The following is a 27,316-nucleotide window of genomic DNA, read 5'->3' on the forward strand; positions in this document are numbered from 1 at the left end:
CGTGTGCCCTGCCAGTACGGGCGCAGTCTGAATCCACATTAAAGTCTTTAAATTATAACTGTACAGAGTCAAGGATCAGTCCCGAACTCTAAACAATCCACCTTTGTCAGGGAGCAATGCATTAAGAAAGGCCACTATGAAGAAGATTCCTCGTTCATGAGCCTCCTGTTGTAAGACTGAAGCCCCCCGCCCACGAAGAGGCCTGGGGAGCCAGGACACGGCTCTTTTTCCCCCACACCTCCTGGCACCGCAGCACCAGGTTCGCTTTCTCCTCAGTGCCAGCCGCCAGGCGAGACTTCACGGCCAGCGCTTGCGCCGCACGGCTCCTAGGACGGCGTCCCCAGCCCCTCCATTCCCCCAGGGCGGGTCTGACAGAGGCTCCCTGAGCGCTGCGGGACGCCGCAGGCCGCCACCCCACGGCCGCCATACCACCCCCCCGCTGCCCCTCAGCCTCCCCAAAATGGCGCCGCCCCTGGCAGCCACCCCAAAATGGCGCCGCCCCCTGCCGGCGCACGCGCGCTGCAGGCGAGGAGCGGGCGCTCTGCTCCCCCGCTGACCAATAGGGGGCGCCGCAGGGAGCTCGCGCGGCCGTGGCCCCGCCCCGGAAGCGTTTCTAAGGCGACGCCCGGCCCGGCGGCGAGAGTAGGAGGAGGGCGGCGGGTGGTGGCCGACGGGGTGCGCCGGGCCGTCATGGAGCACATCCGCACCACCAAGGTACTGAGGGCGGCCGTGGGGGGTGAAGGGGGATGGGGTGGTAGCGCTGCTGTCTTTGGGGTGGTCGCTGTGGGGTGTTAGGGCCAGTTGGGGCCCGGTGTGTTCCTGTTCTGCCGGTGCCAGCCACGGTTGAAGGCGTTGCGGCCGGCTCCGCCGTCGGTGCCTTCTGCCTCCCTCTCCTGAGGGAGCTCTGAGGCGGGCAGTGCTGCTCGGGGCATCCCCTTGAGGGTGCCTGCCTGCTCTGGGGGCTCTCGGGTGGGTCCCTGCAGGCTCAGGGTTCCTTTTGGGTGCTGCCTGCTTTATAGGGCCGCCTCGGCTCCTCCTGGGAGGGCTTGGCACAGCTTGGGGGGAAAGGCAGGGGCTGCACCTGAAGAAAGGGGCTGAGCATAAAGAGGGGGGCTGAGCAGCTCGGGCGGTTACGGCCGTGTTGTGCTTGGGTGCTGCCCTGTACGGCGTGTCCTGGCTTTGAGGGCAGAGCCTTTGTGAAAAGTGCTGTTTTTTTCATTAACAATTGATTTGTATAGTCATGAACGTAAGCCATCAGTAGATGTGCGGTTTGTTAGGCTATTCTGAAAAATTAGTCAAGCTGCAGTTGATGTTCTAGACTCTTCCACTTTATTTTTAGCTTATTAGTTGCTTTATAATGAAGAAAGTGCAAGTCTCACTAACTCCCTTCTGTAAATCAATTAGATAAGTTTTTTTTTTTTTTTTTAAGTTTCAGCTCTTACATAATCACGTTTTAACAGTATTTCTCTTGTCAGCCCTGACTGCACAGACGGTTCCTCTATTTGTATTGTCTTGGAAGTGACCGAGCAATTAGTTCCATGACCCGGCAGTCTGGCTGCAATCAAGTTTTATAGATGTGTGGAGAAAAGGAGTGGTTATATTCCAGTAAATGTATAACCACTAATTAAAGGAACTGGCTTTGAAGCTTTTGGAATAATACCTTTATATAAATTTTGTATAAACTTTTAACTAATTCTTTTAATATATTTTTACATATGCATGTAAGTGTAATACTAAAGGAAGGCCTTTAACAAAGATATTCTGAGTGCCATTTTGGTTTATTGGATGGAATTACCTCATACCACGTTGACAGATCAGGGATAAAGTTTCTTTATCAGCCCACTTTAAAACCTGAAACTCCTTATTTGTAAACAAGATTATTACAGGCAATCATTGGTATCAAAATTAAAGACCAGACTAAATACAAAATATTTTAATGATCTGAGTAAATGTTTAAGTTTCAAAACTGGAGTTGAGACCATAAATGCTGGCAGGTTGCTGACTTCTTTATGTTGTGCTTGTGCATGGCTTTGGGCACCTGCTAAGAAAATCCTTGATGTAGCAATATAACTAGCTGAAGAGAGAAACGAGCACTGCAGCCAAGTTTTAAGGTGTGGAACTTATAATTGCTTCAAGTAAGATAAATCATACCCCCAAAAATCTGTTTAAAGTGATGGATTATTAGCTAAAAGTAACCTGAGTTCTTGATTAGAATTATGATGCTTGCTTAATTTTTTAAAGTTTACTTTGGATAAGCTTATTGGATATCCAGGTAGATTAAAATGCATATGTGCTAGTTTGTAATAACTTTGAATATTGCAGTTATAGAAAGCAAGAAAACTAAAGCACAGCCTGTGCTAGGTACCATGCAAGATCTGTGCATGTGTGGGCTTGACTTGGACCCCATCCTGACTGGTAGGAGACACACATTTTCTAATCTGGCCGGTCTTCACTGTTTTTCAATTTATTTTACTGAAGAAATAGTGAAACTAGCATGAAATAACAGTGCAGTCTTGCACAAATTGACTGCTGTGCAAGGAAGCTGTTGTCCTGCAGAAGGTGTTGAAATAGATCTTACTCTTTATCTAACTTCATTTAATGGAAACGTTGAAGTTGTCTTAGAACTGTTGGTACAAGTTACTGAAAAGTTTAACTTACAAAATTAAACTATCCAACAAATTTATGGTGAACAAGGAAGTGAGGTCAACTTAAAATTCATAGTCTGAAGTGATTTTTATACTTAAGTAGTAACAAATGATGAAAACCATATCACAGTATCATAAACTGGGGACTTACAAATAACAAAAAAAATGGTTCTGTGTTGGAGCTTTAGAAGTGAAGCATCCTTAAAAATATTTTAAAGAAAAATATAGTAGAAAAGGCTGGAATTTCTTCAGTCAAATCTGTTTGTATATTTGAGGTCATTTGTTCGTGAAATGCTGATGGGTTTTTCCAGTGGAGGTAGAAGTTGGGGATTCAGTAATCAAGCAAAATCAAGTGTGAGCCTGCCAGGCTAGGCTTAGATGGGGAAGGGGACACAGCTCCTTCTAATTTTAAGGTGTATTATACAAAGCTCCAATGAGAGTCTTGAAAAGTACTAATGCCTGTCCTCAGCTAACATAGAAATACGGCCTTGAGAATAACTATTTTGTTGCATGGAAGACAACAGATTTTTGAATGCCTGGATTTTGTGGGCTGTATTTCTGTTATAAACCTGCAGTCATTCCTGTGCACTTCTCAGTTTGCAGGGAGGTGCAGTCAGAACTGCTCAAAACAAATTCCAGTTTTTGACTGTGCTGTACTGGTTATGCTGCTTTGTATCTGAGCACTGATACCTTGCTGGTTACAGGATAACATGTTTTGAGGTACAAATACATGTAACTTCCTTTATTTTCCCCTTTCCAAACTGAAATCTAGATTATAGAAGCACTGTCTGCTAGTAGATATGTTTCCTCCATTCTGTATTGGATGCCTTACATTGCTTTTCTAATTTTCAAAAATGAAATGAAAGGGCAAATTTTTAGTGTTTTGTCTATAGTTTTACCAGATAAATAGGTTTGTACATGTGAATTAAGACCAGTCTAACATTAGTACTGTAAATGTGGTCTCAGATTTGGGTGCTGGCCTTGCTGGTGGGAAACTTTCTGGAGTTTAGCTGTGAATATAATGGTGGTAGCATCAAGCTTCCAGCAAAAACAGCTTTAAATTGGCACTAATGAGCCCGTGCTGCCAAGAAATACAGGAATGCATAGAGATAAGCCATTCACCACGGTCCTTTCCTGTTGTTGCACACCCTGAGTCATGTAATGTTTGCCTCAAATAAAGTAAACTGTGGAGCATGTAACGTTAGGAGCACCAGATAAAATGCGGGCTATCTAGAAATTGCTTTATTCTGAAATGCTTTTCCATAGGATTGAGATAACAGTGTTGATGGAATATCAGGAGGAGAAAATCTGCCCTTGGAAGATTGAAACTTGAAATCTCGATGCTTCAAATGCCAGCAGAGTCCTTGAATTTCTAGGAGATTGTTTCTAATTATTAGTATAGTGATTGCATTTCATCAGAGGTTATTTTAACGGTGAGGCAAGGTTGTTATAATGCAGATTTTTAAGATCGGGAATGATATAAATAGCAGTAGATAACTAAAATCAGGAGAGTTAATCTTAGTGTCTGTGGTGAGGATACAGATAGCTGTTTGGAGAAGAACATATCAGATCAGTAGCTAATTCAATGCTGGCATGTAAATAACAGGAAACTCTTAGTGCATGTGCTTGCTGTACTTTGGGACAGCAGTCTACAAGTTTTTAGTAATTCAACTTTTTTTTTAAGTTTAATACCTTGGTCTCTTACTACTAGATAACCATATTAGTTATGTATATGGTCGAAGTAGTCTGCTGTACCTAGTCTTGTAATTTCATTGTGTGCTTTTGTACTGAAACGGGATATTTTAAATGGTCATTCTGCACAAGATTGTGTGACCACAAGTGTCGTCTTAATAGCTTGGATGGAATAGCCTTGGGTGTGCTGTATTATATGCTCTAGCATTTTCAAAATTACTGCACAAACAGATGGAGCTTTACTGGAGATGGGATTTTTACTTTGTGTTAAAGGAAAAAAGTTTTGCTTTCCCCCACTTTTTTCTTATAGGTAGAGCAAGTGAAATTACTGGATCGGTTCAGCACCAGCAACAAGTCTCTGACAGGAACTCTGTACCTTACAGCAACTCATCTGTTGTTCATAGATTCAAGCAGGAGGGAGACTTGGGTAAGTATATCAAATGCTTGTGGCGCAAATGCACAGGTTCTTCAGATGCAGTTCTTCCTGATCTGAGGTTGAATTTGTTTGCTGAAATGTTTAATGTAGAAGTTATTCCCCATGATCTGCTTGTTCGTGATATAATAAGTTAATGATTCACAGCTCCTACTCTTGCATGACACCTTTGCAGTTGAAATTGGATAATGTTGAAAATAATTTTCACTTTTCTGAGTTGCTGTTATTTCTTCTCTGTAGGCTTTGCTTGTTTTCGTGAGCAAATGCTTTTTTTAACATCTGACTTGCACTGCAGTTCAGAGGAAGGAGCAGGAAATTGTTAGATAATCTAAGCACTAGGTTGAAAACTTCTGCATTACCTTTGCCTTCCATTTAGATCTTGCCTACATTAAATGAGCTGGAAAAAAACCAAAGATTGAGGCTTGGTGATTCCATGCACTTTTTTAGATAAATTACTGTTTATTCTGAAGATACATACTTTGGAACAAAAGAGTTCAGAAGGGGCTGCAGCTTCTTGATGGCTGTGACCATCGTACCACCCAACTTCGCTTGTACAACAGCAATACCTGCTAGTTTGTTTTTTTTGCCTGGTTCCCTGGCAAAAACATGTGTACATCAAGTTCTGGCTTCCCCTGTAGCACAGCTGCCTGGTGGGGTTCAGTGCCTTTAAGGGTTCTGTACTTCTCTAGGATGAAGTCTCATTTCCCTGGGCTTCATATTTTTCTGTAGTTGAAACTTCTTGCACTTAACCTTATATCCTGGTTATCTGATGAGATGCCTTGTGGTGCTTAAAATAAAAAATATTTTTTTACTGATTTGGATACAATCTACAACTGTGTGCAAAACAAGCTGTTATCCTCTCACGTGGAAGGAACTATTGAGGAGAATGTGATTCAGAAGCATTATTTGCATCTCCCAGTGCACTGCTTTAAAAGATTGTACTTCAGTGACATCAAACCTGTACTTTGAATATTGCATTTGTGATGATAGTGCAAGTATCAAGTATAATTATGATAATGCCTCTCTTCAGGATATAGTCTCTTTGTAAATGCATACTTGGCAGCATAGTTTTCAGTTGCCTAAATCTGATCGATATTTAAGAGGAGATGATTGCTACAGTGAGGTAATTGAAATGCTTTTGAGAGCATCTTGTTCGGTTGAGGTAATGTATCAGTGGCTTTCTTCCTGTGGTTGAACAGCTGTTACTTTCTCCTGCATTTTCACAAACTTTGTGTAGATTTGCCACAGATATCCATTACTGTGACAGTCTTTTGTTAAAGTGGTTGAAAGGCACTTTGCTATGACTGTCATGTCTACATCAGCACAATGGATAATACAGGAGAGGTTTTTCTTATCTCCTGTTCATTCTATATCCCTGTGAGCAGTCTGAGTAGTCTGAAGTTGTACTCTTGGCTCGAATACTAGCGGACTGATTAAAGTAAATGACTGATGCATAAAATATTTAATGTGAGCTCCTCTGATAGGCAAAAAAAAAATATTGTAATTGTAAAGTCTACTATATGTAGAGTTGCTTTCCCTGCCTTGCTCTCTTTTTGCCTGATGAAATTCTGAGGTATGTTCCATTAAAGGAAAAAAAAAAACAGACAGCTTATTTGGACCTTGCCTAATTGCATGCAAGCTAGTCAGTTAGCAAAGCTGTGGAAAAAGATTAGAATGATCCCAGTGGAGTTCTATTTCTTGATTTCTGTATTTAAAATATATTTATTACTTTTTATGAAGATTAGGTGACAGTTCAAAATATGAGGGGAGAAAATAATTAAATCTTAACAGGTTATGGTATCTTGACCAAAATACCATGCTTGGATTTCTTCTAAATTCATTTTTTATAACTGATTGAAAAAAATCAGTCAAAATCCATATTGAGTACAGGTTAATCTGTGTTATGTCTGTTCTAAATAGTGCGCTTTTCTCATTTTTCATCATCATGCTTACAGTGAGTTCTTGTATGCCTTAGATATTACATCATCACATTGCTGCAGTGGAAAAACTTCCCTTGACTACTTCTGGCTGTCCCCTTGTCATCCAGTGCAAGAACTTCAGGATAGTTCACTTTGTTGTTCCCAGAGAGAGAGACTGTCATGATGTTTATAACTCTTTGCTTCAGCTGTCAAGAACAGGTGAGACTTCAAACTGGAAAAGTCTTTGTAGTATACACCTGGGTAATAAGTTGGTGAGGAATTCCATGCTTTATTTTTTTGAAAGGCTTTTACATGATGTACATTTCACAAATGGGTTAGATGTGTCAAATAATTTTATTTATAATGGAGTATTAATTTATACGTGAATTTAGAAAATGTAGTCTGCCTCTTGTAGCTCACTGATCTTGTCTAAGAGAATGCAAGATTCCAATAGATCCTGCATTTCAAGTGTTATCCTGAGCATTGTGAATATAAATGTGTAGTCTTTTTTATTGATGTGTTCATGGATAAAATACTACCAAACAAGTACTAATTTGTTACTGACTTCATGCAATTTCAAAAAATATGCTGAAGTTTTGATGCTAAAATAACAATATGAATTTAGACTTACAAGAGACTTATCACCTAATGTGGCCTCTTGCATTATTGTGTTTGAACAACTGTAAAATGTTGTCATCTGTCATGTTAAAATATTAGGAAAAAATAAGAAAATATTTTGAAAGCTTTTTTGGTTTGAAGGAAACTTACATTGCTTTTAATGTTCAGTAGATTTACACTTCTGTTCTTACCTTTAAAGATGCCTGTTCTGTTGGCTCTTGTGAAGCTCTTAATAATTTGCTATTTTGTCAGTCTTCATTTTGTGACCTTTGCTTTGCCCTAATGACTCAAATGTCCCTACTGGGACAAGAGGTCAGGCACTCTTTCATTCTCTTTCCTGAAAGTTTTATAACCTACCTTTAACTAAATATCTGGAGTTGCAGAATAAATATTTAAAGAATGCCAAGTATCTATTCAGTCTGAGAATCTTAAAGTCTGAAATTTCTGCAGTTCAGGCAACTTTAAGGTTTGTCAACTGTGCTACCTCTTTCACCAGTGGATTTTTGAGGGCAGCTCATTACATGGTCTTATTTTTCTTTCCTTTTTAGCAAAATATGAAGAATTGTATGCCTTCTCCTATAATCCAAAGCAAAATGAATCTGAGCAAGTCAAAGGTTGGCAGCTTATTGATCTAGCAGAAGAATATAAGAGAATGGGAGTGCCAAATGATTACTGGCAGTTGTCTGATGCAAATCGTGATTATAAGGTAAGGACTGTAGTGGAAAAATGTTCTACTTTACATCTGTTTTTGCTTTATCCTCTGGCTCTTGTCCCATAGAAAGCAGTCTGATACTACTTAATCACTTGGCTTGCAGCATAAGCAAGACTTGCACGTGGAGAGAATTAACTCCTTAATCAGACAGTCTCACAACTTTCTAATTGAAGCTTTTCTTCCATGCCTCACTGAGAGCATATGTGCATTACATTGTTTTTTGTGTTTACTTACCTATTTGAAACCCAGTCCCAACAATTCTGGTGTTCTGCTGCTTTGCTCTCCTCTCTTAACTGAGAGGCATTCTGCATTAGGTTCTGTAGTGCTGACTGTAAAAGACAGTGGCTGTGGTGGTACAGCTGATTTCCAGATTAGATTTCATCTTTGTAGTCTGCAAATATATATATACATATATATATATATAAAAAAAAACAATAGAAGTAGTTTCAATATTTTATTTAAAACACATGCTTAGCATTTCTGAAAAACCTCATTCTTGAGGTGAATGCTATTATAACAGTGATTTCCAGCAGAAATTAATTGGTTGTATCACTGTGACACCAATTTGTACACTATTCTCCATGGTTTCTCTTCTGAGATATTTACATGTATATAGAGAATTATCTTGGTGTTTACCCTTGTCTTTTATTTACTTGTAAAAATAGTGTAGGGTTATATATCTACTATTAGGTTTGTACCCTGTGTACATATACATAAACTAAGTATGTGTCTTTCAGATTTGTGAAACCTATCCTAGAGATCTTTATGTTCCCAGAACTGCAAGCAAGCCCATAATTGTTGGTAGCTCCAAGTTCAGAAGCAAAGGAAGATTCCCAGTGTTGTCGTATTATCATAAGGATAAAAAGGTATTATCTGTTTTCTTCATGCAAATGGGCTGAAAACTCAACACTTGCTGGTAGTTCACGGTAAAATTACGTAATCATAAGGTGTACAATTCAAGTACACTGACTTGAATGAAAACAATATATAACCCATGATAACCTTAAATACAGCTCACAGTAGTAGTCTAACAAGATGCTGAATTAAGCTAAGCCAGTTTAAAATAAATCCTCAAGCAATCAATTGAATCTCTTAAAGCTTTCAGAAATTGACCTGAAGATCAAGATAACATGTCACTTGACAAAAATCTATCTTGATAAATGAAGAATAAAATTTATTATGTCAAAGTGCGTGGCGGGGTGCAAAAAAAAACCTCAAAATAACTCATCGATTGAGGAGGAATTTGCAAGGTGTAAAAAAACTAGTGAGTAAAAATAGATTTTGCAAGGCAAAGTTTGATAAACAGTGGTATGAAGCAACTTCTGCCTGTCTCAGCCATCATTAGAGGGAGAGCAGGATTGTCATCTTGCTGAGTTGAATTTTTGAAGGATAAATATTAAACTAGTAGATGCCTTTGAAGATAACTCCTAATTGGGAAATGCACCTGACACCCTCTCAAATATCATTGACAATGATATAGTAAAAACTACTTCAGACTGTAACATATTATACCTAAAAATAATAAAATTAAGCATAATTTATTTCTCATCAAGAGTAATTTGATTTTAACTGAAAAGTAAAAAAGTGATGTGCTTTTTTTTCAGCCTGTACTTCGAGGTTTTAATAATTAAGAAAATTGTGAACTACCTTGTCATTGTAGATAGGCCTGAAAAAGTTGTAGGCAGTGTCCGTTTTAGTCTACGCAAGTGTGATTAAAAGGTTGGAACACCTATGCTTTTTCAGTTGATGTGTCAAATGAAATGAACTACATAGGCGTTTCCTAAATTACGGAAAGTGCTTCAACTATAGATACTAAAATGAACACTAACTAAACACTAACTTGTCTTTTGTATTCTATCATAGGCTGCGATTTGTAGATGCAGTCAACCTCTCTCAGGTTTCAGTGCCAGGTGCCTGGAAGATGAGCACATGTTGCAAGCGATCAGTAAAGCAAATCCCTCAAATCGCTACATGTATGTCATGGACACCAGGCCAAAGGTATGTATTTCTACGGGGTCTTCACACTAGACTCTCTTCCTGAACACAAAAAGAGTAACTGAGATAACATACAATTTGGAAATATTGAGAGTTAAATATTTTGGACCAATATAAACATTCTATAAAGGTAGAAACAGGCCTCGCTATTCAAGTGGTCAAGTGCCTGCTTTTTTTTTTTTTTAGGAAGTTGGAGCACTATCAAAACAAATATAAGGTCAGGCTGATGGTTGGACTTGATGATCTTGAAGGTCTTTTCCAACCTAAGTGATTCTATGATTCTATAATTCACAGAAGATGTTAGTGAACTTCTGAGGAGGTACATTTAAAATACATATGTAAAACATGGGTAAAAAGTGAATAGTTGGCGTGAGATCCAATCACTTTTAACTGTTGGAATGAAGTTTATGAAGTGGTGAGCTGTGTTGGAGGTTGTTTCAGAACAGAAGGGTGGACACTGACTTGCATAAATGTTTTGTGTAAACTATTATTTCTGACTGTATTAACCAGGACGAGGTAGGAGAAATTCTGTGTTATTATTTTGAGGTCAAATCTCAACACTAAATTGAATTATGTTGAGTTTTTGATGTGTTGGCGTACGAGGGGGGGTAAGTTTCTCTTTTTAGGCAATCTGCATTTAGATTGATACGTTTCATTTAAATCTCCAAATGCAGGAGCTAGAAAATAAGGATGTAAGGTAAAAATCCTATGTTGTTTTACACTTACTTTGAGCTGGCTTCAGTAGGTCTGGCTGAGGTAAAAATTGAGCCACCTGTGGGTTTTGTAGTTGTACTTTTACAGCTGCAAGCATTCTATTAGGATATCTTTTGTAGGATACCTGAAAAGCACATGTATGGTTGAGGCTGGGTTTTATTTACTCCTCTTTAGGTTAATTGCCTTGCAGTGTCTTTTCTCGTAAATGTTTTGAAATAAGTAATGGCTTGTTACTGAGTACACAGAGGACAGAACAGGAAACTATTAAATGCATTAATCAGATGTCAGTGTTGAATATAGACCATCTGTTGCTTTCTGTGTACCATGCCTTTCCCATACTTGAATGCTTAAACTGTTAATTTATTAGAATCTATTTCTAGAACTATTTATAGTATGTGCTTTTGTGTGTCTTTTCGTAGTGCATTCCACTGAAATTGCTTGTTTTTTATTTCTTAATCTTACATTTCATTTGAAGTGCTGGCTTTTAGTATTTTGATTTTGCTCTTTTAAGCTTAATGCAATGGCAAACAGAGCTGCTGGGAAGGGCTATGAAAATGAAGACAACTACTCTAACATCAGGTTCCAGTTTGTTGGAATTGAAAATATTCATGTAATGAGATCCAGCTTACAAAAACTCTTGGAAGGTATGTTCTAACTGTACTATATAGTGTATATAAAAATAAGAAATATTCCTCTGAAGTATTTAATAATGCCTTAAACTGTATTAAGACTTGTGTTCTATCCAAGTTTTGCGTTTAGTATCTGTTTGCTGTGTTCAGTTGTGGTAATGAACTACCTTAAATCTTTAAACTGTAAACCCAAAGATGTGAGTTATTTTGAAGAAAACTGAGCAGCATGTGTTTGGGATTAGCTTGATTAGTATGTCAGTGACTTGTGGGAAAGACCAGTTTTCAAAGTATGCATGTGTACATACATGTATTTGTGTATGTATATGTAAATACATAAAATAACATGTATATACATGTATCTTCACATGTAGAACATTCCTCAAGGAGCACTTGTTTGCACAGAACTCACATCAACTGCATGATCTGGTCTTTACAAAACTTGAACTCTGTCTTGGCATACAGCTCCTGTGCTTGTAGATGCATCTGGCAGAGTATTCATGTTGGGGGGGAGGAGGGGAAGCAAGCCAGTTCATAGCACTACTGCCTGGCACAGTGTTGTGAAAGTGGTGAGGCAGAAGTCTTGTATTTTAATGATACTCTTTTTTAATTAGTTCTCTTAGTATTTCATTGAGGTAAACAGATGAAAACAAGCAAAAGACACTTGGGAGTATTAATGCTGTGATTAAAGAGCAGTGACAGAAATCAGGTTTCTACGTGTACTGCTAGTTACATGTTTGCCTTTTAGAATTATCCTAATATTTCCAGTCATTGGGAAGGCTTGCAACTGTAGGAAAGTCTTCTTTCTTGAAGATATTCTAGCTATGTTGGTCAAGAAGTTTTACAGATCAGTGGTGTAATCTTGATTCATTTTCATTGAACCTGTATTTGCTGTTAACCAATTGTTCAAGCACGCTGTGTGAAATGTTACCATAGAATAGTTTGGGTTGGAAGGAACCTTACAGCCCACCCAGTTCCAACCCCACGGCTGTGGGCAGGGACACCTCCCACTAGATCAGGTTGCCCAAAGCCTCATCCAGCCTGGCCTTGAGCACCTCCAGGGATGGGGCATCCACAGCTTCTCTGGGCAGCCTGTGCCAGGGCCTCACCACCCTCTGAGGGAAGAATTTCTTCTGAATACCTAATCTAAACATACCCTTTATTTTAAATCCATTCCCGCTTGTCCTGTCACTGTACCCCTGACAAAGGGTACCTCCCCAGTCTTCCTGTAGGCCCCTTTAGGTACTGGAATGCTGCTGTAAGGTCTACCTGGAGCCTTCTCTTCCCCAGGCTGAACAACCCCAACTCCCTCAGCCTGTACTCCTAGGAGAGGCGCTCCAGCCCCTTGATCACCCTCATGGTCTTCTGAATTCTGTCTAACAGGTCCATATTCTCTTGTGCTGGGGGCCCTAGAGCTAGACACAGCACTCCAGGTGGGGTCTCATGAGAGCAGAGTAGAGAGGGATAATCACATCCCTTGAGGTGTAGTACTTAAACTATGTTTATATATTCTGCGGTTATTCATGTACATACTTTATTGAATAAAAAGATTATCAGCATGACCATGAACTTTAAAAAAAAAAAAATAGGGATTATCCCAAACTTCAAAAAAAATTAATCTCTTCTTCAGTTCCAGAGAACTGGCTCATAAATCTTGATTTCCTTTTTTTTAAAGATGCCTGTTCCTGTGTAGTAATGTCTGATGCAGACGTATATGTATCATAGTTAAACTTTGAACTTCATAGTCTTTCCATCTGACATAAGCGTCTGTTGGTGGGATGCTATCAAATATTTTTCATAATAATAGTTTTCCTTAAGGATAGAACCACTCTCCGTTTTACCTTGTGTGAAAGATTAATGTATTTAGTCTCAGTAGTAATTACAATTACTGGCTTCTGTCTGGGATATTGGAGGCGAAAGAAGGAGAGAATGGAATTATATCTTCCCAAGAAAATATGAAATATGCATATATTTCAGTGGTAGGAAGGACTTCTGAAACTTAGGGAGGCTTGCAATAAATATCTTTTCAGACCTGGGAAGGAGATGCTATGAAAATTATTTGTGTTTTAAGTTGAGGAAAATGCCATTTAACTTCTGTGAGCTACCTTTCTCCTATACCTAGATGTGCTGAACTGAATGTTCTCTAATCAGTGATAGGATACCAATGACCCTATTCTTTCAAGAGTCTTTGTAACTGGGACTGTACTCAGATTTATTTATAACAAACAACGGCTATTCTTTCTTCAGTATGTTTCTGATGCTAGGCTCTTTGTCTCTGTCTGGCTTCCTTCATACCCTAATGAAAGGCTTCAGAAGACATTTGTCTGCAAATTGAATGTAAGACACGGTCCTTCCCAACATCTTTCACTAATGCAGGGTGTTAGGGGGGTTTTGCAGTCTATTCTTCTGATTCAGCTGTTTTATTAAAGGTCTTATGTGCATCAAAACAAAACTTCTCAAAAATAGTCTTCTTCAGTGTAGACATGATGACTGTGCCCCTGATGGGCAGACTGTCCATCTGTACAACACTAATTGAAGAATCTTCACATAGGCTGAATTTGTGGCTATGGGGTTGAATAAAGAAAATTCATTTTTTTATATGTTTAAAAATATAGCATTAATGCCTGAAAAGACTGAATTCTGATAAGCAAAAAGGTATTGCTTAAATCTGGAAAGAGCACTTTGGTAGGAAATACTTGAGGGAAAAAGCTCAATAATAGCTGCTGCTGTGGCGTATATGTTGATGGTGGAAGTGTATTAACAGTTTTTCTGTGAGTTAATTATATGAAATGTGTTTGGAGAGACTTTTTTGCTTAAAAATGACCCTGCCCCCAGCCCACTGTGCTTCCTTCAGTCTCTAGGTTCTGACTGCAGGATGCAGTCATCTTTTGATGCAATAACTACTGCCCAAGGCACTGCTTGAAGTGGTGTATATGTAAGGACAGTCAGTAATGGGGCAGTGAGTCATTTAGGCTTGCGTGTGTGCAGGGCATGTATTTATGATCCATATAGCCAAAACTATCTTAAAGGATAGTTTTTGTGAGGTAGCTAAACAACTTAATGGTGCCAAGTCATCTTTGATCCTTCCGAGTAACATGATGGATTGCATGGTTATTCAGCACATAGGTGTTCAGAGAGGTGTTAATGTGATTTCCTTATTTCACCACTAAGTAGTAAAAATGTCTGTTAATTTACAGAAAGTTAATTACAGGGGCTTGACATATGTTTGTACCTCCTTGGTTTGAAAATCAAGGCAGAAGTCTGTCTAGAAGCAGAAAATACCAGTCAGGTGTTTCCAACAAGCTGAAAATGATGCTCAAAAGCTGGTTTTGAGAGAAGTATCTGGGTGAAAGTAATCAAAGGCTAGAAGCCTCTCTTTTTGAAGTTACTGATCTCCCCCCCCCCCCCCCCTTCCTGTTCCTTTCTAGTTCCTTGTGCTTAAACAATAATGCAACTGAGAGCAGGTGATCACAATCCTGTGTTAAAATAACTGATTTTTTTGTTAGTCAGTTATCATTTGGAATGGGTGTTTGGTGTCCTTCAAGAACCAGATTATCTGTCTCATTTCTGAATTGCTCAGTACATCTCTGAGAAACTGTCTTGGTTTACTTCCATACCTGTTGCCTTGCAGTGTAGCAACTTTCCATTAATTTGAGTCCTCCTCTGCCCCCTCAATTGGTCTTATAGTTATGGGATCAAAGTACACTGGGAAGAATAGTAGAGATCAGTCAGTATTATACTATATCATTTCTGGAGGTAAACAAAATCCACGTGGTCTTCAGTTCATCGCCTTCTTGTACTGCACTCACTTTATTCTCCTAGGCAGAGTGGAAAGGGTGATGAAACTCATACTCATAATAGTAGTAATTTGAAAGTCTTTCTAGTAAACTTTTTGGCATTTTTGTCCCTTTCCTTGGTGAGACACAAGGGTTCTAACTCTGTTTGGTTGTCATTGGTGTATTTAATTCAAATGTTTTGTCAGAAACACACATCTTAATCTTGTCACTTAAGGCTTCTGTAATTCTGCAGAGCTGAGTTTTGGGTGGAGAACCTTTTTTAAGTGCCTATCTCTTAACTATTTGAGTGGTGGCTTCCTGAAAAGGCTTCAAATCAACTTAGAACATTGAAGAATAATTCTATGCCGTTTATAATGCACTTTCTCCATTGTAGGATATAGGTAGATGTAACTGCTTAGGGCTTCCTAACTCTGTTTCTTTCAGTCAGTGGCACAAAGGGTTTGTCTGTCAACGACTTCTTGTCTGGTTTGGAGAGTTCTGGATGGCTGCGTCATATCAAAGCTGTGTTGGATGCTGCTGTTTTCCTAGTCAAGGTAATTTGTATGCTGCCCCTTTGAGGGTAGTTTGTGAAAAATTACACTTCATATTGCCTTAAATTGTAAAACTCTGCAAATACAGTTTCTCTTCGTTTTCTCTCTTTTTGCAGAGAGATGCTTGAAATACCACAGATACATCTGATATGTTTTAAGTCTTATGTGTTTCTCTGTGGTAGGAGATACTGAATATGCTATCTGATGTCTTATTTTCTTTGAATGTTGTTTTGTCAACTTGAAGAGACTGTTATGATTCTTGATTTCTTTGGATATTTATGAAAGATGTAACCAGGTTGAAGGTGATGGAGACAACTGTTATTTACTCTACACTGAGAAAAGGAACTTATAAGACACTAATGTCAGAGAAGACAAATTGGCTATTCCCATTTAGCAAGGAAATGGGACAGTTCATAAGGAATTCAAAAGTACAGTGGAATTTGCCAAGCGCCTATGATGCTATGGGCTTAACATGAAAGGGCTTCAGGGGGAAGGGGAGTAAAGAAGAAAACCTTTCTTTTCAGGAGCTGAAGTAGGAAAAGGTACTTTAGTACAAAATAAAAAAAATAAAAACGGATGCTTCTAAAGATCAGGTGATCCTCAAATATTTGGGTTAACAAAATTAAATTTGAAGAGATTTGAATTCCCAGCTGAAGCTAAAGACCACTTCCTGGTCCTTAACTTTTGTGTAGTATAATGACTGGATGTTATAATGAGTGGATGCTATAAAACAATAAAATAGAAAACTAATAAACCTATTTGATCTGTAATGTGTAGTCTGCTTCTTCCTTAGTGTTCATTGTGAGGGCATTTCTAGTTTTACAAGGGATAGAAACAGAAATGGGAACCACTGTAGAAGTCCCTGTTACCCTTTGTGAAGGAGATAATGGAATTTCCTTTTGTTAATAGGGAGTTTTCCTGCGTTTCAGTGGAGAGAAATACCTAGATTTCTGGTAGTATCTAACACACTTCCCCATAATTTTTTTTCTTCTATTGAATAGACTATTCTGAGTGTTTGGATAAATGTAGCTTTTGTATGCATTTACTAAATTTTGACTTGGAACAATCTAAGCAACAGAACATTCATTAAGGAAATAACTATTTTGCAGGCAATAGCAGTGGAGAGTGCAAGTGTATTAGTGCATTGCTCAGATGGTTGGGACAGGACTTCACAAGTTTGTTCTCTTGGAGCTCTCTTACTAGATTCCTATTACAGAACAATCAAAGGATTCATGGTAAGCAAGCTGTTGTATTGTTGAATTGCTCCTTTGTAAATCAAAGGATATACAATGTTTGAGTATGAAAGCGAAGAGTGTAACTGTACTGATGCTATTTTGTAGTTACAGATGTATAATATGTTTTGCAGACTACAGTTGGTCTTTAGAAATACTTGGCTGTGGGGAAGAACTGTATTTAAAGTAACTTAAACTGAAATACAAATAGATTGTTTTACGTACCCTGCAGAAATGTTGTAGTAACTGCCTCTTTCATCCAAAATAAAGAAACTTATCTACAAAATAATGATTCCCAAGTGCTTACATGAGATAGATGTACTAAGTTATACCAGCTATACATTCTTAACATTTGTCCCAAATTAACTTCATTAACATCTAAAAATGACATCCCCAGCCACAGTGACATAAAGACCTGAATATATTTAAGCAAAAATGCCTTCATCTTTCTCTAGAGGTGATCAAATAATTTTGCAGTGATAAAACAAGCTACTGCTGATATTACTAACATTTTATAGCAGTAAAATTGCTAAGATTACATTGTGTGGCTTTATGTAAACTATAATAACAAGAATGCAATACTAAAATTTTTCACGTACTTAACAGTTAATTTTTTGAAAGTTGAGTGATAATCCATTTAGGTGAAGCTGTAAAGCATTAATATGCTTAGAGAGCCTGGTTTAACAGTATTTTCCTGGTCGTCAACCTGTTGAACTTCTTAACTAGCTTTAGAAACTAGTTTTAGAAGTGTGTTCTGACAGTCTCTTGTTGGAAAATTAAAAAATACACAGTAGCAAATAGTTGCTTCTACTGTAGTTGATTTGAAATACAGTATGTATCAGTACTCTGTGAGGTTAATCTTATAGATGTAAGATTTACTAAAATTTTGTTCGATACTTTTGTTTTGTTTTTTATCCTGTAGGTTCTGATAGAGAAGGACTGGATTTCTTTTGGGCACAAATTCTCTGACAGGTAGTTTGATCTTCTGACGTAGAAAAATGTTTACAGTGAACTGAATGATAAATATTTCACTAAAAGTGATTTTGAATTTTGCATTAATATCTAGACCTATGTAGTATTACAAAGAAAGGAAAAGCAGCTTGTGAATGTTAAAGTACTGTATTGTTCCCAGAAACTTTGCAATGAGTAAGCTATTTTCAGTTGGCAATGCACTTTGTGTATTGCCATTTATTCAAATACCTATTGGGTGGTGGTTTTGTGTTACAGATGTAAGTTTCTAATGTCACTGATACCTCACTTTCGCATGTTGGTAACTGCAGCTGGATCTGCATATATGCATAGACAGTGCAAGACAAACCTAAAGCAATCTTCCAGCCATTTAGACAACATAAAACATTTTTAAAGTTTTGATCTGCATAAATATTTGCATTTACCCATACTTCTGATGATGGAATATCTCTGCCTTTAGAAACCCTGTATGCCAATAGTTCTGTTTTTTCCTTGCTCTTAGTGTCACCAGCTATGACAACAGCCCTGATGCTATTTCCTATTTACTAGTTCACTTTTAGCTCATGTATTTCAGGTGTCGACTATGGATGTAATAGATAAAAAGGAATTAAATTGTCTTGTGTTGCTTTTCTTTACTGAATAAAGATATCTAGCGCCTTACTGAATACAGATGTGATTACTTACAAGTCAGAAAAATAGGTTAAATTTAGGCTTATTTCTATTCATGAATTGCCCCAGTTTTTCAAGTTAGGTACTTAATTTCCAAACCAAAACTAGTTTAAGAATAGCCTGCTGTATTGTTTTGAACTTAGTTGGGTTTGTTTTCAATTTCTAATCCAAGCCAGTTTCAGTCTGTTTATGGAATCTCTTTCAGGTGTTGTCAGTTGGATGGTGATCCAAAAGAGATCTCGCCAGTGTTCACTCAATTTTTAGAAAGTGTGTGGAATCTGATGGAGCAGTTTCCACAGGCCTTTGAGTACAATGAAGCTTTCCTTCTTCAGATCCATGAACATGTCCATTCATGCCAGTTTGGAAACTTCCTTGGAAATTGTCAAAAAGAGCGAGAAGAACTAAAGTAAGCAGGATATTGTAATGTCTACTTATTTTGGAAGACTAAGAACTCCTGTGAATATGCTCAATTCGGGGCTCTGAATAAAAGTAAACTGGGAGGATTGGTAGAGCAGAAAGTGATGCTGAACTGTATCAGGTAATGGCAGTGTTTTAGCATGCAAAAGCATGAGAAGACAGTTTCTCTAATTTTGGGAAAAAATACCCTGCTCATCCTGAAGTGAAAGTCAAGACATGTTTCTTCCTCCTTTCCCTTTTCTAAAAGTGGATAAAAAAAAAGTGCTCCCAAGTTCACAATTTTCTGCTTAAGTTGGGAGCACTTATTCCCTCCCCTGATATGTTCTTAGACAACCTTAAAATTTTTGCCTGTTCAAGACTAATTCTTGTCAGTTAAAATATTAATAGGCTGTCTCAATGCTTTCTGTTAGAAAACTTCTGGAAAGCTTTCAGTGGCTCATCTTTGTCTTAAACTATATTGAAAAAGTATTTATTGCAATGAGGCAAAACTTGCACGATATAAAGTCTATTACTTCTAAAATTGATAGTTCTTTCCAAGTTCTGTCTGACATCAGTATATGTCAGGAAGAAGTTGATTTTTACTGAGAGCATTTAATTTAGTTTCATAACTTTTTCTGTTAACTTAATAAAGTCAATGATGGTTTTAAATATTCTGAGTTGAACAGCTTCTGGATTTTGCTTGTAGTTGGTGTCTTGACCTTGATCTCTTGTTGCCTTAAGATTAAAAGAGAAGACATATTCCTTGTGGCCGTTCCTTCTCGATGAACAAAAGAAGTACCAGAATCCTCTGTATAGTCCAGATTTTTCTCCAGAACTAACTCTTTTGGAGCCTAATACAGTGTCATTCAATTTTAAGTAAGTTTGAATTATATACAGTCTCTCGTCTTCAAATTTGTTTTTATCTTGCATAGTTAAAACTATCTTATGTGCAGGTTTTGGAGAAATATGTACCATCAGTTTGATCGAAGCATGCATCCCAGGCAATCTGTGTATGATCTTATCATGAGCATGAGTGAACAAAATAAACAGCTGGAGAAAGACATAAAAGAACTGGAAGCTGTGAGTATTGCAAAATAAGTGTATATCCATGTGATTTGTTCTACAAATTCATGAGTAAAGCCTGTAATAATGCTTCTAGCTTTCATATGTATGCTGTTCTTCTATAGCCTACTGCTTGTTCTACATAATGTTGAATTCACCTTTCACTGTGTTCTTCTATGCTGAATGCCAGGCTATGCAGCTGATGTTCTGCTTATATAACTTTTATATAAGTTATATAAAAATATAACTTATTTTTGCCTTACCCAAGAACTCTGTTCTACCAAAGCATTACTGAGATAGGTCTCTTATCTGCTTCCTAGTTAACATCTTTCAGTGTATTCCTGCATCTCAACAAACTGGTTTGGTATTTTTCAGATCTAAAGGAGAAGTCTTAGAAGGTTTTTAGTAAGGACATAAAGGCACTGACTTTTGTCTGGAAGAGTTCTTGTTTGCTGTAAACTTCCTTGCTAGTAGTGTTGAGGCCTCTGCCTGTACTTGAAAATGTACTCCTGTTCTGATAGTCCCAGATAAGGGACAAGCAAGGAAGTCTTTACTTCTCTATAGACAAACAAGCAACCTTTCAGTCTTCTGCTCAGCAGCATATTTTTTAAGCATGCAGTGCTTGTAGCATCTGTTGTGAACTGTGGAAAAAGTGTTGGCTTACCCAGTGGCCTAATGCCTATTGGATACTGTAGTCTAACTATGTAAAAGCATTAAAGGGAATAACAGAATCTGAGTTGGCCAGCAAAAAAAAGGGTTCTTTCATTCAAAGCAAAACATCAGTAAAGCAGTGATGCTTACTGTTAATTATTTTCTATATTTCAGAAAATAAAGCAGAAAAATGGGCAACCAGATGCAGTCCTTCTGAAAGAACATCAGTCTGCTCATCCTGCACCCATGGCACTGAAAACCCCTCCGTGTTTCAAGAAGGAGCAGCCACTGATTCCTGTGAATGATGCTGTAAGAACTATAGAGGGCAGCAACACAGCGGACAATCGCTACAGTGAATTAATGGAAGAGTTTTCAAAAGCTGAGCCTGCTGTTGTCAGTTTAGAGTATGGAGTGGCCAGGATGACCTGTTGAAATCTGGCACAGCGCTTCCCTCTTCCAGCCTGGCTGAATTAAGACACTTTGAGGATGGGTCTGTGCTGCATGACCAAAACATAATTTGTATATTGGCAAGTTTTGTTAATGTAGACTAGAACAGCATGCTAATTGTCAGGTGTTTGCTGTTCTTATATATATATATGTATACATATAAAAATGAGTTGTATTTTAAAAGAAATAGGGGCATTTGGTAAGTGGTGACTAAAAATTGAGGAGTGGCATGTCTTTGGACTTTGGGCCTGTTTGCACTAAATTAAAACAGTAATCTTTATTCATTATAGGAAAACACAGGTGGTCTTTCACATTGATTTTATTTGGGCGAGAAAACTTGAACTTTGTATTTTGGGGACTGAAGCTACAAGTGTGTATATATGTTGCATATAATATAAATATGTATGCCCTTGTTATATGTCACCCAATGCTAATTTTCACTATATTAAGTGCCATGGGAAAAGTATTTAAAAACATGAATAGTTGGCCTTAAACCTGTTGATCAGTGATATTGGTGTCCATGACTACTGCACTCTGTAAACGAACTCTGTTTATGTTGTATTTGTTCAAATTATTTCCTTAAAACAAGACTGAATACAGGGAATGAAGCATGCCTAAGCTGGCACAGACTTTCAGCAAATTGCTATTTGAATGTCAACTTATTACTGAAAACTGTTCTTCTTCCAGTTCCTCTGTTGTTTAAAATATAATAGATTGGCCTGATTTTGCTCTCTAGTAGCTCAGTAGATGTGAGCATAATTGGAAGTAAAGGTTGTGTCTGATCTTAAATGTTTTGATTTGTGGTAAGGTATTTAAGTGTAGAATAAAGTGTAAAACACGTAAGGGGGGAAAAAAAACTTAGCCAATATCTGAATGGAACTTGAGTATTCAGATTGCTTAATTGCATGCTGGGCAGTTCTTTGAGTTCCAAGAATGGAAGCAGGAGTTCTAGAAGTCGTCTACTAACATTGTTCCTGAGTACAGCAAAAACCTTTCATTTATGTATCTGAAGCTCATAAGAAACTGAGTGCCTCCAAGATCTTTCTCTGGGAGAAAAACTTCATAATTAGTGAAGCCTCCCTCTTATCTTGTAAAAACTTGTCCAGCTTGTGCATTTTTAAAAATCTTCAGAGTATTGTGAAACTGCGTATATAATTACATAAAATCTTCATCTAGCAGGATATAGTAGAAATTCTGACATAAAAATGTTGATATAATGTAGATTTCCATGTTTGTAGCCTGCTAGTAAGGGAGAAGGTTTTCGTCAACTTTCTATCTCATGACATTTTCTGAGCAGGTAACAGAAATATTCATATTTGGGTATTAAGATCCCTAGGTATGGTGTTAGATTAATGCTACTAGCTTTTTATCTTTGGATTTAAATCCTTTTTTGTTATAAGTGAGAATGAGTTTATTCCTATCCTAATCCCTAAAGTCTGTTTTGTTAAAATTACTGGTCTGTGCCCCACATAACTTGACGTAATTGGCAGTGTTTCCCTCTACATCAAATTAGATCCAGTAGTATATTAACAAGGCCAATATACATCATGATCAAGTTGCACTTGTGAGGTTGTGTGGGTGAAGTTAACTGTGACCCCTGTATTTGGTGAGTATAATTCACTATTTTGTTTAAAGCCTATAAATGTAAATAAATGTTCATAAATCTTTTTATTCCCAAAGGGATAACGTCATCTTTAAAATACGTTATCTAGTCATTAAAACATAGTTATTTTTTTCCACTACAAGTTTTGACTGAGTTTCACATTTGCACAGTGGTGCCTTACAGGGTTTCAGCAAGCGAGGGTTTTGTGCCTTGTTATTTGTTGTCTACCCATCACCTCCTGTATCAAACTGGTTCTGTAGTTTTCCTTTGAAAAAACATCTTGTATTATTAAGCTTGTGTTGCATCTCACTATGGAAACAAACATCATAGACAATATAGGCAAGTGTTATTGGTTTGTACTTGTTTTTTTAATATTTAGCTGCTCTGGTGTGCCATGTACATTTTTTCATATTTATTATTTAGAGTTTATGGACTCAAAAGATTATATTAAGCTTTTTTTTGCAAATATTGTTGTATGTGTTTTTTACTTTAAGAACTGAGTACCCGTGTATATAAGGCTTTTTAAAAGATACGTTCCCTTTCAGTAATGATAAAGTGATCTTATTTCAGTCTTTGGGCCCTTTCTATTGGAAGAGTTCACTTAAATGAGAGTTGGGATGCCTTTTAATTTTAAATCAGGGCATGTTAGATCAGCTTTAAAGTGCTGTAAAATCATCTGCTTGGGCATAAAACCTGCTTCATTTAAAAAACATAAAATTCAATACTTCCTGATTTAAAGTAAATACTGTGCTCAGTATGTGAGTAGTTTCATAAGGCCATTGCATGGAGCAGCCTTAAAGTCCAGACAGCTTTGCCAGTTCAGCCCCCAGGGTCACCAGTGAGAAATCTTCCTGCAGAGAGGCAGCTGTCTATTCTTGTTTGCTGTTTAGGCTTAAGCCAAAGCTACCTTAAAGCATGTGGGACCTGTGGTGAAATAAATAGATGGTAGCACAGTGAGCTCCAACACAAAGCTTGGCAGGATAGCCAGGACTCAGCTCAGTGGGACTGCTCTATGTCCTTCAAGAAGCTGCCTAAAAAGATGTGGCAGGAGCCTTCTGGGAGCAGAAAGAATTCTGATTCATAATTCTGATTCACAGTTCAGTGGATGAGCTTTTCTTTATCACAGGTATGCTGCTTCAAGAGCAATTACAGTATCAAAAGGTGCCCAGTACCACTCAAAAAATGCTCAGAATTCTTTCTAGTTCTTTCTCTTTTTAGCTGTGGCTCTAACTTGCAGCTGGTGCACTGTCCAGGTGATTGGGAATATAATGTCCTGGGTAGAAATTTGCTATAGTTGATTCTGTTTCATTGCTTCCAAGATCTGAAGCATAGAAATGGCAGGTGCCAGTTTTGAGAAGGTTTTGAAAAAGTCTGGGTTTCTAAATCTTGTGCATTGCACTACAGGGGAAAAATTATACCCTTTAATTAACAAAGCTGATAGTCTCACCTGAGGAATTAAAACAGTTTTCACATTGTACGCCAGGCAATTTGAAATAGTTACTTCACTAGTATAGGCAGAGTTGGGTTTATTCTTAGGTCGTTAGCTATTGTCATGATGTATTCTTTTAATACAAGTTTAAATATGAGTGTTCTGTTTTGTAGGACAACGGCCAAATCAACAGACTAAGAAATTAATTAAGCAACACTGAACTGAGCCTGAATTTTCCACACATCTAATTACAAGTGACCTAAATCTAGAGCAAAAGCCTGAAGTCTAGAGTCCATTTAGAGAAGTGGAACAGCAGTCCTTGCATCACAGCACATCTCTATCTTAACGTGGAACAAATGTCTGAATATAATGTTTTAGAGGGAAGGCTATTACAGATCAAACTGCGACAGTTCGATGTGTTTCTTGCTCATTGTGAGCACCCTGGAAAATGCCTTGCAGGGAAAGAGAATGTGTTCTTTCTCTAGCTGCTGCTTTCCTAAGGCCTTTTAATAAGAAGTAATGCTTCGGCAGAGCTCTGGGAACTTGCTGCTCCTATTCTGGTAAACCAAGCACATAATGGATGTGCAGAGTTGTTTGCAGCTCATGAGCTCCCTTACAAAAGAAGGGAAGTGAGGCTGGGAGTAGCTTTGTTTAACTACTAACCCCTTGAGGAAGTTACATGAATGAAGAAATTCCGTGTGAAAATATTACAATTACAGGGCCTGTGCTATTAGCACCTGCTCTTTGGAGACCTGCCCTGTTATTGAACAAGTGTGGCTAGTGCGAGAGCCTCACATAAGAATCATGATTGCTTTCTAGTTGAAAGATGATCTCATTTCAAACTAGATCATTCCTCCTTGGTGGTAGTTTATTCAACTTTAGGTCAGAATCGAAAGGTTCATAGAACTGTTAGCAACTAAATATGAGTTCTAAGCCTATAGCTGATCATAGACTTGTGTATAGTGGCTGTGAAACCTACTTTAGGATTAGATCTTTATACCTGGCTAGTCTACTTTGACTCACTTCCACCATTTATGCCATGCTTTCCTCCAGGTGTTGCTTATTGTGGTGCTTGATGTGCCTTTCAGATGTAACAGACTTAATGCTTTGGTTGTTTCAAAAACCTGGAAGTACTGCAGTTTTCGTCTACTATTCTGAGGGCTTGGTTCAGCCTCAGCGAACAGCATGGGTGTGCTTACGTTTGATCTAGCTGCCTTGACCTGCCTACATGTTACATAGCATTGAAAATCAGCACAGCATTGTAATTCAGTGGTGCAGTGTCTGTACGCACAATAGGCTTGAGGAGAAGGATGTAGTCAGGACCCTTGTCACAGCATGCGGCAAGGAACAGGACCCTGCTGGGATATCACTCACAAAAAGCAGAAGCAGCAGAGCTGTTCTGATGCTCAGGGAAGCCATGAGGTGGAAGGTCAGAAGCATGCTTCTGCATCAGCTTCCAGGTTAGGGAGCATTCGAAGAGCTATTCCATTAAGCACTTGAGGCTGAGCAATCCTGTACTGGCGTTGAACAATAGAATAGATTCAGATCTGTTTTTTTTTTTTATTATTTTTTTTTAACCTACTGGCTTCTAGTAATAAATGTCCTGGTGGTGACTTTGAAATTGGGGTGCAATATTTTGTTTAATCTTGTTTATGGTTTAGCTATTGAGGACAGTTGTACCACTTATAATTAAGTGGGCTTATGTTTTTTGGCATATACTCTAAAAGTCTTTCCCATTTTACCTACAAGGTTGGCGTGTACATATCTTGTGCTTTGCAGATGTTTCTACTGAAGGCTTTTCTTGCAAGTAGGTAGTCCTGGTAAGGTGCCTGCCAGGCTGCCCCACAACAGCATTCCTAGTTACCTAGCATTACATTTAGACCCAGGCTGGCTTGCTTGCTTTGCCTTACTGTTGCTCTTCAATCTTCCAGTTTATCTTTACAAGCTGTCTGTCAGTAACGTCCCTTGACAAACATCTTTCCATCAATGAAAACGGGTTTGTTTTTTCTGGCTCTCAGGGATTTCTACCCCTGAACTAGTGAACTTGAAAAATATTGCTTATTTTCCCTTTCAGGGCTTCTGAGTGCCTCTTGACTTCCACAGTCAGTTTACTTACTGCATTTTAACTTCAGACCTGGCTAATAAAAAAAAAATAATAATAATTTAAATGCTGGATGTGGCAAAGGGAAAGAAGATTGTTTTTGTTGTAACATGTCTGGAAAGACTGGCTGTCTTAAAAACCATTTATTGCTCCATGTAAAAGTCACTTATCTGTGTGCTGGAATTATGCTTGATGTATATTCATGAAAAAACTTCAGTAGATTTTGTAATGACTATTTTATTTGTACATGTTTTGAAAAGCTATGAAGCTTTAAATAAAATGATCTTAATATTGCCAATCTAATTGGGCATTAAATAGTCCATTTATAATGGTGAGTAAACTTTAGATCTGTTGAATAAAAAATTAATTCTGTGGGTGAAACACCTGATACAGACTAGAAAATATGGAAGTGACTCAGCCTATTTATTAGTTTCCTGAATGATCCTGTAACCTTTAGGTATGGGAGACTGGCACAGCTTCCTTCTGTGTTAATGACGGTATGCTGCTGCTCTGTGAATTGCAAACACTATTCTGTGCTTAACTTAGATGTTAGGAAAAGAGCTTTACACATCTACTCAGTATTACCGTTACACCATGCATGCTAACCCTAGATTTGTGTTTTCGACTATGTCCAGCAATTCGGAGTACTAAATAGGAATGATTTTCTGAAAACATCAGTGAAAACACCAGCCTATCTTCTCAATGGCTCTTTCAATTGAGTATTGAAAGTTATTTTCATTAAATCTCTGAGGCTTCCAGGGACTGTACACTGATACTGTTCATTTAGTAACGATAGCAAGTGATTTTTGTCATGGTAATAAAGCTCTTCCTAATTACTTGCTGTTAGACATTACGAGAGCTTCTTGCAGCAGTGTTTTACTCGTATTTGCTTATAATTCATATACTTACCCCATCTTGGTCTGCATTGACAACATGGCTTCTGTTCATAGATGTAAACTAATGTAATGGACAATGCGATGCATATGCAATGTTGTCATCTTTGTTACAGATTGGGACCCTCCTGCTGTGGCTAGATGCAATTTACAGGGCTCTCAGCCTGTTGGAGGGTTATTCCA

At 38.0% G+C, this 27,316-nt stretch overlaps 1 protein-coding gene across 1 annotated transcript; it reads left to right on the forward strand.

Annotated features, from left to right (window-relative positions):
* Positions 1-589: 589 nt before the first annotated feature.
* MTMR6 (myotubularin related protein 6) lies at positions 590-26,543 on the forward strand. Its single transcript, XM_035326131.1, has 14 exons — positions 590-714; positions 4,648-4,764; positions 6,746-6,908; positions 7,856-8,013; positions 8,757-8,885; positions 9,883-10,017; positions 11,240-11,372; positions 15,575-15,684; positions 16,791-16,916; positions 17,836-17,885; positions 18,757-18,957; positions 19,689-19,823; positions 19,901-20,027; positions 20,835-26,543. The coding sequence occupies exons 1-14, from the start codon at positions 691-693 to the stop codon at positions 21,090-21,092; spliced, it is 1,866 nt and encodes a 621-aa protein (XP_035182022.1). The 5' UTR covers positions 590-690; the 3' UTR covers positions 21,093-26,543.
* The last annotated feature ends 773 nt before the right edge of the window (positions 26,544-27,316 follow it).

This window comes from Oxyura jamaicensis, chromosome 1 (assembly GCF_011077185.1).
Source record: "Oxyura jamaicensis isolate SHBP4307 breed ruddy duck chromosome 1, BPBGC_Ojam_1.0, whole genome shotgun sequence".
Taxonomy (NCBI): domain Eukaryota; kingdom Metazoa; phylum Chordata; class Aves; order Anseriformes; family Anatidae; genus Oxyura; species Oxyura jamaicensis.